The sequence below is a fragment of the Magnolia sinica genome, chromosome 8, assembly GCF_029962835.1.
Source record: "Magnolia sinica isolate HGM2019 chromosome 8, MsV1, whole genome shotgun sequence".
Taxonomy (NCBI): domain Eukaryota; kingdom Viridiplantae; phylum Streptophyta; class Magnoliopsida; order Magnoliales; family Magnoliaceae; genus Magnolia; species Magnolia sinica.
In genome coordinates this window covers 62,906,022-62,918,935 of record NC_080580.1, presented here as the reverse complement: position 1 = coordinate 62,918,935, position 12,914 = coordinate 62,906,022, and the positions used below count along the sequence as shown (strand labels likewise).

At 38.0% G+C, this 12,914-nt stretch overlaps 1 protein-coding gene across 1 annotated transcript in view; it reads right to left on the bottom strand.

Moving 5' to 3' along the window:
• The window catches only part of LOC131253368 (6-phosphofructo-2-kinase/fructose-2,6-bisphosphatase), a 118,958-nt gene that overhangs the window by 19,195 nt on the left and 86,849 nt on the right, over nt 1-12,914 (bottom strand). Inside the window, exons 15-17 of the mRNA XM_058254334.1 lie at nt 12,367-12,414; nt 9,434-9,531; nt 712-787 (exon numbers count right to left, since the gene is read on the bottom strand). Coding sequence (XP_058110317.1) covers nt 712-787; nt 9,434-9,531; nt 12,367-12,414 — 222 coding nt within the window. The remainder of the gene's footprint in view (nt 1-711; nt 788-9,433; nt 9,532-12,366; nt 12,415-12,914) is intronic.

The window sequence follows — 12,914 nt, the reverse complement described above, 5'->3', positions numbered from 1 at the left end:
AAGATCAAGTGGCAGACATGTTTACGAAGACTCTCTGTCGTGCTCATCTAGATCAGTTCTTTGTCAAGTTAGGCATTCATGAGATATATGCTATAGCTTGAGGGGGAGTGTTATTTGTCCTTATCTTGAGCAAGTATAGACCACGTGTTGTCGACATCTGCCGCTTGTGGTGATGAGTGGTCTTGATAGTCTTTCCAAGATCTATGCTTGTAAATTATATTTTTATAATGTCCACATTTGTTGTACATTGTACTTGGACAATGTCCACATTCACTGGACATTGTATTTGGGCAATGTCCACATTCATTGTACATTGTACCTGGACAATGTCCACATTTTCCCATTCGTATTTATACCCCATTGATACAGTGAAAAATAATAAGCATTTTCTTCCTTTTGTCTCTTTCATCGCTTCTTTTTTCTACATGAATTATGAAACTTGTACATGATGAATAAAACAAGATTAATTAGAAAAGTGGAATACTAGAATTTCATAATGGAATCTTAGCTCACTCAGAAATGAAGGAAAGAAAAACTAGATATGTGCCAAAGCCATCACAGAGAGAGGAAAGATCAATTTAAGATATTTGAAACTTCTATGTATAACAGGGACTCTAGCTAGTGAAGTAAAAGCAAGAATATCGACATGTGTTAAATGGTAAACATAGTCCACATGTCACAAAAGAAATAAAATTCCAATTGGAAGCTTACTGAGGCAGTCCGCTCAGATTTCAATCGCTTTTCCACGAAGTTAGCAAGTTTCTTTGCATACAGTTCTCCTGCTTCACTGTTCACCCAAAAGAAAGAAAGAAAAGTTCAGATACGAGACCTGCCTCCTCTGATAGAGATTATAATAATATGTGCCAACATTTGAGGACGCATTATATTTATTTATTGACCACCTAATAAATTTCCAGACAGCTCATAATTAGTGTGCATGAGTGGATACAATGGATGTCCTCCTACATGAGTGCACAGGTAGATGTCCCCCCACAACATGTGAGCACAATCACGCAGAAGTAGAATGCAACTTGTTTCATCATAGGAAACAAAGATTGCATTTGGACATGAAGACATGGTCCAGTAATTGATCCAGACTACAGATTCTGTCCAGCACACTGTTCATATGTAACCATCCAAAAATAGCATTGATCTAAAGACCCCAGCCATCTAAAAGTTGGTCGTCCTTGTCCTACTTGTCCATTTTCAAACCACAGCTTGAATGTCGGTGTCATCTGATTGAAGTGATTGTTGAAAACCATAAGCAATCCAAGGCTCACCAAATAGATGGCTTAGATTGATGATTTCACTATTTTGTTATAAAATATCATAATTGTCCCTTTTGCAACCTATTGTCAGATGTTTTAAGGATCTTGTGAATTTTGCACGGTAACCTATGAAGAGTGAGCTGGAAAGAATACGCAGTTGATGTCGACAATTGAACAGTCCACATTTCCATATGTCAGCCGACAATTTTTGTAACCTATATATCATCAAATTGATAGTTACCGGTTCGACCATTTTGTGGAAACTTATATCACTACTAAATCATATATGTTAAAGTAAGACAAATAAAGAGGTAGTGATAAAACATTTGAGCTTAATAAATCATATGCATATGCTACTAGAAGTAATAAATCCACATGCCAATGGATGTCAACCAAATTAGAAAACTTATCAAGGTTGGTTTAGAGTTCTTCACCATTCTCTTCCCCAAAGAAATTCCCTCTTGGCTTATGGATATTATCAACCTCACTGCCTATAAAAATATACATTTTGAAGAACAAGATTATTTAAATACACCCTAAATCATATTGATTCCTCAATTGAGTGTTGGCTATCAAGAGTAGGTGGGATGGCTGTGTGTCGGTGGAGTCATTAGTCTAGAGCAGTATCCACACAAAAAAAGCTTAAATGACTCTCCTATTAACACAGCAATGTGTGGCTTCTCTAATTGGGTGAAAAGTAATGATTTGATTGATCCTCCTCTCCATTGCTAAAAATATGTAGTCCAATCAACAAGACAGCTTACCCATGTCCAGGAATGTTTGGTTTCTGATTTCAGGACAGCAGGAAGACCTGTTTCCGGACATCATTCAATATGGTCTCCTATGGTCATCCACTGCCCAATCATCCTGGAGTCTTGTGAAGATTCTTGGGGGGTCGTAAAACCTTCCATTTTGAGTTATCTTGGCTTGAAGGCGATGAGTTCATCCCTAAGGTGAGTGGTGTTTCTCGGTGCTACTAAATGGTATGCCTAAAGGTTCTTCCAGGCATCAAGAGGCCCAAGGCAGGAGACCCACTCTCCTTTCCTTTTCGTAGTGGTTGCTGAAGCACTAAGCAAGATGTTGGACAAAGGCCAGTCAATCAGATTGATTAGAGGTTTTACAGTGTGAGGTGAATCATCCCCAATATCCCATATTGAGTTCGCTGACAATACCATCCTTTTCTGTGATGCAAAATTTGAGATGGTGGATAACCTGCGAAGTTGGTGGGCTGTTTCGAAGAGGTATCAGGTCTAAAGGTCATCTTGAAGAGTGAAATGTTCGGTGTCCACTCTACTAGAAAAGAGGTGGCTGCATTCGTGGAAGTTTTTGGGTGCAGGGCAGGATCCCTTCCATCGGCGTATCTTGGGCTCCCCTTGTGTGGCAAGCCTCCATGGTACAAGGTCATCGAAAGGGTTGAAAGGAAATTGTCTAAGTGAAAGAGCATGCATCTATCATTTGGTGGTAGGCTAACATTGATCAAGGCTTCCATTTCGAATCTTCCAATATATTTCACGTCCCTTTTCAATAGCCTGGCTTGGGTATTGGAAAGGTTGGACAGGTTAAGAAGAAATTCTTATGGAAAGGCACCGAGATAAAGAATAAATACCGTATTTTGAAATGGGAGAAGGTGCGTAAACCTTATAGGGAGGGAGGAGATGGAGAAAGGAATATGAAGCAGACAAATCAAGCTTTGCTAGGCAAGTGGTTGTAAAGGTTCGGGGTGGAGGAAGGAAAGTTGTGGAGAGAGGTTATTGTCTGCAAATATGAAGTTCAAGATGGGGATGGGGATGGGGATGGAGGATGAAGGAATCTTCACTTTACAAGGTGTCGGGGTTGTTGGGGGTGACCATCAATCATTGTGTCTCCTTGTGGGTGATGTAATTGTTTGGTCAGAAGAAGTGGAAGACTTTGTTTGGATTTTGGAGCATCTTCATTGCCTAAAACTGCCTAATGGTGAGAAAGACTCTATGGCGTGGGCCTAGGAGAAATTGGGGTGGTTCTCAGTCTGCTCCTTCTATAAGATGTTGAGATCCTCCCCTATGGAAGAGAGCAGTGATCAGCTATCAGCTATCCTTCATCAGGTCGGTTGGTGCTCCTCCCAAAGTGGCAGTGTTCGCTTGGTTTGTTGGAAGAAACGGAATCCTCACATATGATAATCTTCAGAAACTATCGCTTGTGCTTCCTAATTGCTGTGTGATGTGTATGAGGGGGGCTGAGAAAATGGATCTCTTGTTCATCCATTGCCTGTTTGTTCGAAAGGTGTGGGAGAAACTCATTGCATTCTTTGGAATGCCTTTGGTGGTGTCAGGGATTCAGGGTCATTGTCAACCTCTTTCTAGTGTGGTATGGGGAACAACACGGGAAAAAAGAGAAAGTAGTGTGGAAACTAGTTTTGATGGCCGTTATTTGTGCTACTTGGAGGGAGAGAAATTGTCGGTCCTTTCAAGATAAAAGCAGGTTGGAGGTGGATGCATATAAGAGGTAAACTGGATGTGTAATAGTATGGGTCTCTTGTACTAAGGATTTCAACTAAAATGATTGGTCCTTCCAATTTGGGATGTAATTGTATCATTGTTATTTTGAGCCTTTTGTGTTTGTGCTAATAAAATCACTGTTAACGTTCAAAAAAAAAAAAAAGAAAAGAAAAGAAAAGAAAAAATAAAATAAAATAAAAAAATTAAGAGTGGAACAAAGAAAAATATGGCTCAGTGGAACACACTAAAGTTAGGTTGATAAACGCCATCCAAATCATCGACAAAAATGAGGAAGAAAGCCCTCAAAATGATGATTCTTTTCAACAAAAGCTCCTCAAGTTAAAATTAGAGAAGAAAATGGATGAAGAAGAAATTAAATGGCAGAACATGTCAAGGATGGTGTGGTTAAAAGAAGGGGATAGGAATACAAAAGCTTTTTTCATGGCATAACTAATGCTAGGAGGAGCAATTGCATTCAAAGCTTGGTGGCGAACAAGATGAGGCTAGAGGAAAAGAAAAGTAAGAAATATTTTGTGAGGTAGTTGTTGACTGTTTGTTATAAGCAACTTGTTAAAGGGCATGGTTGGAACCATCCAATTCTAAATAATCCTAACTTCAACCATGTTGGTGGGTTAGAAGTGTCTTGGGTGGAAATGATGATAGAATAAGAGGAGATGCTCGAAGTAGTTAACTCCCTAGGTAGGAACAAAGCTCCAAATTCATATGGTTCCCCATTTGTATTTTTCCAAGTGTTTTGGGAAGATGTAAATATAACATGTTAGACTTCATTTCAAGTTCCACGAAAGACACAGGTTATTTAAGGAGTTAGGTGATTCCTTTAGCTTTAGTGTTGAAGATAGATAGAGCCTAGTGTTTGAAAGACTATCAAACGATAAATCTAATCAGCACCCCTTATAAAGTCTTAATGAATGCATTGACTCCAAACACAAGGCAAGAATTCCAAGGATCCTAGATTGAACCTTAATTTCAACTGAATGCATTGACTACAGACACAAGGCAAGAATTCCAAGGATCCTAGATTAAGCCTTAATTTCAAATGAATACATCGGCTCCAGACACAAGGCAAGAATTCCAAAATTATTTGTATGTTTGACATGAAAAGGACATATGATTGCATTGAATAGAATTTCGCGTGCTTCATGCTTAAGAAGATTTGAGGTTTTTAGTAAAAGAGTGCAGAGGTTCAGCTTCCTTCTTAGTGCTTGTGAAGGGGTCCCCTAAAAGGACTCTTCAAAAGCTCTTACAATCTTTGGCCTCCCTTCCTCTTTGTTGTTGGCTAAACACTTAAGTAGGCTAGGGAGGTTGGCCTTATAAATGGCTTCTTGGTCAAGAATGCTAATTTCCAAGTTACACACCTCTAGTTAGCTTATGACACAGTGGTGTTTCATGGGGCATATCAGGTTCAAATGGACAAGTTACCCAAGGTATTGCGATGTTTCAAGGTGGTCTTGGGTTTGTAGGTGTCAGCTAAGTAAAGAAGAAAATGAGTATGATCTTCCCCTCTACTTGTCTCGGTTTCCCATCATATTCGGAAGCCCGTGAAGCACCTTTGAGTTACAATCTTGAAATAAAGTGAAAATTGTCGGGGTGGAAGATTAGGCACTCATCTGTTAGAGGTCAAAATACCTTGACCAAATATGCCTTGTTTAACATGCCTCTTTATTGTATAGCCATTTTTTAATTCCCTGTTATCATTATTAATAGGGTGGAAAGGATCTATATGAGAGTTCTTGATACAGGACACATGATTTAATGCTAGCATACAACGTGGAGATTATGACAGAGTCCATAAAGTAATTCAATTAACAAAAGATGCTAATCCACCAAGTAATTAAGAGTAAACAATAGGCAATAAAATCTGATTTAACCTAAATCACATGCCTGCATGCTAAGGAATCACATATATCAATTAAAACTAGGCCCGATGGAAGGACAACTTCCAATTTAGCATAGGCACGTTCCACACTCAATGGACAGATTTGTAGGTTTTATGATTAGAGTTAGGGCAAGGAAAATCTGAAAATTGAAAAATTAGGGTTCATGGGAATTAGGAATTTCAGAATTAAGGTTTTAAGAAATTGGGGATCTAGGGCTTAGGGTAGGGTTATGGATGGGAAATCAATGGGTTTTTATGGAGAAAGCAAGGGGAAATCAAAGGATTGAGCGGTTGTCCATGCGATTAGCTTAGGGGCTCATACATGTGGGTCGTTGGCTAGGCTTTTTGGGTCCTCAATGGTTGATTTCAGTTGGGGTTGAAGTCGGATGATGAGAAATTATATATATATATATATATATATATATATATATATATATATATATATGATTTGGATGGTCTTGGATAGGAATGGAAGAAAAGAGAGGAAGTTTTTTAAAATATACATCTTTTGGATAAAAAGGATATGAGAAGGAAGATGAAGATGGAGACCTTGCACCTCCATTGAATGGGGAATGAAATCACACCACACCCAAGCTCCAAATCATATGGAGTATTCTTCAAATCACATGAAGAAAAGAAAACTCAGCTTTTTTTTTTTTTCAAAATAATAGCATTAGGGCTTCTCACACTCATCTCTCTTTTATAGTCTTAGAAAAGACCTTTTCCAAAAAGACGCTCTCAGATAAGATTCTCAACATAAAGACGGTTAATAAATTAAAAGTTGTTTATAACGACCTAATCTCAACACAAATATAAGGTATACCAAAAATAATGAACTATGTAAACAATCTAAACAACTAAACTATTTCATGGCCCATGTGGGTCCACAATCAAGATGTCCGATGATGATGATCCAACAGTCCGATCATCATGTCCACCCAATCCAACAGTCCGATGTGTCAGTTAAGCTCCTATATGCAGCCCATGTGCATCTTCCTAGTGTAGGGTCTTCAAAGATGCATGAACATGCACGTGGGGTCTTCAACGTAGCTAGGAATGTGAATTGGGCCAAGTGGACCCCATATAATGGCCGTCTAACCATAAGGAGACTAGCTCAGCCCTCCTCTGGTATGGTGCTCGAATGTCCTCATCAGTTCTTATGGCTGGGAATTGAAGAGAAAAGAAATTCCATATTCTGGATGGGTGATATTTACAAGACGAAGGAGGGCGGAAGGGCTTGGTATTAGGTCTCTAAAATTGTCAAATTTGGCTCTCTTGGCAAGTGGGTGTGGAGATTTGCGTAGGAAAGGATAGCCTCTAGAATAAGGTCATGTATAGCAAATATGGGGGGGTGGTGGGGTCAATCCACTTCTCCCTCGTCCCAGAATAAGCTGTTGGGGTTGTTGAAAGCCGTACTTGGGGCAGCTAACTCTTTTAGTGGTGAAATTTCCTTCACTCTAAGCGATATAAGGGCATTCGCTTTTAGATGGTGTAGGGAAAGTTCTTTTTAGTCTTGACTCTCGAGAGAGGGGTCTCTTATATCTCAATGTGTTTTGTTAGTTAGATATTAGTTTGTCGAGAGCCCTCTATTTGGGAGGAATTTATTAGATGAGGAGAACATTGGATTTCTTAGCTTGATGGAGCTCTTATAGAATCAGGGTAAGCTCTCTTCGAAGGGCACAAATGGGTATGGAAGCCCTGCAATTCAAGGTGGTTTTCATTCATATCCTTTTATTTAGTGTTATATGGCTCTCCATCTTATCATGGAGTGATAGAGTGAAGAAAATGGAATCTTCATTCTTGTCAACCCAAGATCCCAAACAGGTCCAATTAACAAACAAACAAAAAAAAAAAAAAAGGACTTCCAAGCTGCTAGTCTTTTCTTGAACCTTTTGATTACCTAGTTCTTGCATGGAAAGAGCATGAGGAATAGCTCGAAGCATGATAGCAAGATAGACGCCTACTTGAACCCCAAAAAGGGCTTAATCAGATATGACTTTCATTTCCACCATTAGCGCAATAGCGCTTTGAGAAATTTCACCCTTGGCACCAAAACCTCAACGCAACAGGGAAACATTTTATAACATGATACAAGGGAACTCCGGAAATTTTTTTTTATAACAAAAACACACTCCTTCATATCCTCTTCTTTAAGAAACTCAGTTTAGGCTTCACTATTGTAAAACTCTAGCTCCACATAATTAATTATTTCCATTGACAATGTAGCATACATTTTGAGACACGTTTAATGTGGAGTAGAATACAGCATTTCATTCCCAAAATTGGTAATTCTTGACTACTTTATAACAAAAAATCACTCCTTCATATCCTCTTCTTTAAGAAACTCAGTTTAGGCTTCACTATTGTAAAACTCCAGCTCCACATAATTAATTATTTCCATTGACAATGTAGCATACATTTTGAGGCATGTTTATTGTGGAGTAGAATAAAGCATTTCATTCCCAAAATTGGCAATTCTTGACTACTTTAGAGAAACTGCAACCCTAAAATATCATCATATTGAAATATTCTAGGGCTCCATAAGCTAACTATGCAAACCAATGTTCGAGTTTTCAATAAATCAAATCTCATGGAATTTAGTTATTTACTGACAGTTTTCCATCAGTTATATTATCGTTTTTCAGAATGCTAATGACTTTAGCAGCAACTCTCAAGATTGACCAAACAACTTGAAAATTGATCTATTAATTTTTGCTCAGAAAAAAGTGTGGATAGCATAAAATAGTCCACTTTGACAAGATAAAAGATGATAAAATTCTTAAAGTTTTACCAAGTGATAAGGATAAACAACTCTACTTGGACTAACAACTCATCCATAAAAAATAATAAATAAATAAATAAATAAAAGCCATCATTCTATTACATGTGGCATCATCAAGATTGAACATATGCATTATTTTCATATGTAACAAGAACTAAAGCATTAACATGGCATCATCGAGATTGAATATATGCACTAACTTCGTATGTAACAAGAACTTAATGATTAACATCAACGGCAGTTCAATTTCATTAATTAAAAGCTCATGGAATGGAAACAAGGACAATTCCAACTTAGAGATAAAAATAAAAATTAACATTAACAAGGATAGTTCAGAGTTGAGATTTAATTTATTTTTATTCTCTTCATAATAATTAGAGAATTGTCACTTGTGAAAGTTTTCTTTCCGCTTTTTATTATCAAAATTCTGAATTTAGAATGAGAAAGACATAACATAGGTGCTGCAGACCAATTTTTTTAACTGTTGCACGCTGCATTCAAACTGGAGACATGGCAAAATGGTCCATGATATGGATCTTTGACCAGGGCCCTCCCATGGATCATCCATAGTAAAGAGTTTCCACTTATTGGGCAGTGCTAACTATCCAATCAGTAACCTAAGAATGGACAAAGAATATTGGGAAAGGCCAACATTGAAAAAAAAAGGTCCGCCAATTGGGTAGGTAGGGTTGTCTAATTCATGCTATTTGAAGACAGTGATCCATCCATGGTAGTAGCCACCAGTTGAACTGTTTGAATCTTGGACCATTCTAACAAGTGTCCAATTTGAGTGCGCTGCACCAGATTATGGAATCTGAGTTGCAATGAGATTAGATTTGTCCTCAATGAAACCAATCTAGAAAATAAAACATTGATAAAATTATCATTGGTACCGATGAAGAATGTAAATTGGAATATTAAAAATGGCATGAATTGTTACATCAAAACTGTTGGCTACAAAGCCAGTAAAAGAGATAGCATCAACTACTAAATACTTCAGAAGAGAATAAACCTAATAACTGTATCACCCCCAATCCTTCCTCTAACATTATCTCGACTCTCTCCATGCCGAGTGAGCAATATTGGCCGGGGTGTAAGATGAGCATTCACCTACAAAGGAAAAATGATAGTTTATGTTCTGGATTAAACGCTAGAAACACTGAACAAACAAACTGAAATTGTAGAAACAATCAATATCCCAGATTTTTTATATAAATTCATTGATTTTAATCAACCTATTTAATTGTACTATTGAATGGCACATCTAGGAGTTTTGTACACTCATTGCCGGTACCAAGCCTAGATAAAGAAAGGTTGCATCGGGTTGACAGACGGTGCAAAGCTTTTGCCACAATTTATCGTGAATCCTGACAATATGACAATTCAACATCATGGAACGGCATAACAGGATTCATGTAGCTGACCCCAATTAGTTGGGATAAGACTTTGATAACAATGATGATGATTTTTTTCCCTATACACAAGCTAGGCTAGAAACCAAAACCCCAATGTTGAAACACAACTGTCCACCATTGAATTACAGGTTGAGACCCAGTTTTTTCAGTCCTGCTCACACATTTCCAGATTTCCAAAGTTCACTTCCCCACTGTAACACAAATCCAATGTGGTTGTGCGGCAGATGGTTCAGGGGAGCGTCAAATGATGTTCTGGCTAGTAGTGCAGTGACAAGCGTGAGGGTGCTTAGTGGGGGTTCCTAGCATCTGGGGTATCTCGTCAAATTATCAAACTACAGAGATCACCAAAGCAAATCTATGATAATTGGCTGAAAGTTGTCAACACTGATCAAAATCTTGACCAACATCAAGTGGTTGGATGCGCCAGATCGGTTGGGGCCGAGCACCTACAGTCGCCGAACCACCTTGATTTTGTGATGGGTGCTAGGTGTGGGCCCCCTCAGGTGTTGCGATCCAAGGTCCCTCGCAATAATGAGGAACTGGGACCCTCAGACTTGGCATTCTGCCCCTTGGACCGGAGATATGATATCCTTGTGTTCTGAAGTCTCTTGGGTGTAGAGCCTCCTAGGAAGATTAATCCCCCACAATCGTATGGACTCGATTCCCTTCAGTTGATAATCGGTTAGCTATTGAGAATTAAGACATTCCAGCTTCAAACATAATGAGAAGCCAGGGGGCCTGGAAATAATGGTACCCTTTGGCAATCAAAATATCCACTCTCATCAGATTTCATATACTATGAATGCATCTTTAATCATGCATGCTCTAGATATCATTCAGAGGGACGAAAAGAGAGTAAGAAACTTGGATCGAAAATACCAAGATAAGCTAACTTGCCCAGCACCTGATTTGCATCCAAGAGGACATGTGAAAGCCATTTAATCTGATCTAGACAAAATGTCAGAGATCACACTAAAACTGGTACCAAAAGCCACTGCTGGTGACTTCTTTTTGCATGAAATAGGTGATATTAGTGGAGGCACCTTCAATGACCAAGCTAGCTAGCTAGGGCTACTTGTGACCAATGTGAGACAAGTTCCTAGGATCTCAAGCTCCACGCTTCCATGTCCATAAAAGAATAAAATGGAAGACACACCTACCCATCATTTCAATTAATGTATTAAATTTGGTTCAAGGGACCACTTCCTCCCCCTATATTGCTACATCAACTTTCTAAGTAGAAAAATAGCCTCAATAGTTTACCTTCTTGGCATAAATTCAAACTGATTTTCTGATACATTTGTCTCACGCCTTACCCTTTTCTTGATTGATATCTCAAAGTTTCATAATAGACTCATAAGCTCAATCTCACGATAGTTAGTGCAGCTCTGTATGTCTCATTTATTCTTGTAAATAGGTACCATGGTACTTTTCTTTCATTCGTCTAGAATTTTCTTTGATTTCACAATGTTGTTGAACAACCTTGTCAACCAAAATAAACAAACATCTTGCATAAACTTCCAAACATCTAAATGGTATACCATCTAGTTCTAGGGCCTTTCCTGTCTTCATCTTTCTCAAACCTACTTTCACTCCAAATATCCCAATCCTATGGAAGGATCTATGTTCTCATAAATTATTTGAATTTATGATTCTTTCCATCCCTATGCTCTCAGAGTGGTTATCATTTAGCAGGTTCTGAAAAGAGACTCTCCACCTCTCATTGATCTCATTGTCTTTAAACAAAACTCTCTAGTCAGCGCTCTTAATGCATCTAATGTGATCTAAGTCACTACACTCCCCCTATCTCATTTTTGCCAATTTGAAGACATCTTTTTCACATTCTTTGTCCCCAATCTATTGTAAAGATCATCATATGCCTTAAGTTTAGCCTTTCTCACTACTTTCTTAGCATTCTTTTTGGTGTTTCTGTATTGTTCTAAATTTTCCTTCTTTCTAATCCTTACAAGATCATTTTTTGCTAATATTCTTTTCTAGATCATCATTCAACAAAAAGTTTCCTCGTATGAATGACTTCTCCCTCAAGATACTCCTAAAACTTTTGTACCACTTTCTAATTCACTCAGCCATCTCATTCCAAATGAACTTAACTTCTTCCTTGATATTACTCTTTCCTTCTTTCATCAATTTTTTACTAAATAGCATTGTTTTCTCTCCTTTTAAATTCCACCACCTCATTTGTGAACACCTATTAATTTCACTTCTCTTCCATCTCTTAATGTAGAGATCCATAATCATTAACCAATGTTGAGTAATCATCCTCCTTATAGTGTCTTTCCAGGGAAAAAAAAGGGGGGGGTTATCCCTTTTCTAGTAGCCCCTCACCCACAAAAAAGCTAATCAAGAGGTTTCAATGTACGCTGTGTAAACTTGGGGTAAATGTATTTACTTCCGTTCCAAAATTGAATTGAAGTTGAGTCTTCTTAAGTGATAAAAAAAAAAAAAAAATGGAAAACATTATATAAATTTAAGAGAATTTGTAAAATAAGAAAAGAAATGGGGAGTATACCAGAAAAAAGACGATCCTTCCAGGCAAATATCCACTGATATTGTTCACCTAAATCAAGAAAGAAATAACAATAAACTCCAGTCCAATGCCAGAAAAAACAGAGAACTAAGCTGATAATTATTCTAATTATAGATATGCAAATGTTGTACCAAAAGGCGGAAATGAGGATGTTGAGATGGATGAGAGGCAAGACAAGGAAAGCTAGAATTAGACATGAATGCACTCAAGGGAACTTAGGAGTAGCACTAATAGGTAATAAGATGAGGGGGAGTAGACTTGGATGGTTTGGTAATGTGCAAAGAGACCAGGAACTGTGCCTGTTAGAAGGAGTGAATTGGTACAAGTTCGAGGCTCTAAATGGGCAAGGGAAGTCCCAAAAGGATGTGGGCGGAGGTAGTAAGAAAAGACTTGATGACCTATGGTCTAACTGAAGTTATGACCCTTGATGAAGTGGAATAGCAGAAAAGGATTCATGTATGGTGATGAAGAAACATTGTACAAAAAGGATTTCAAAGTAGCACAAGTGTAATACCGAAATCTGGCTAACA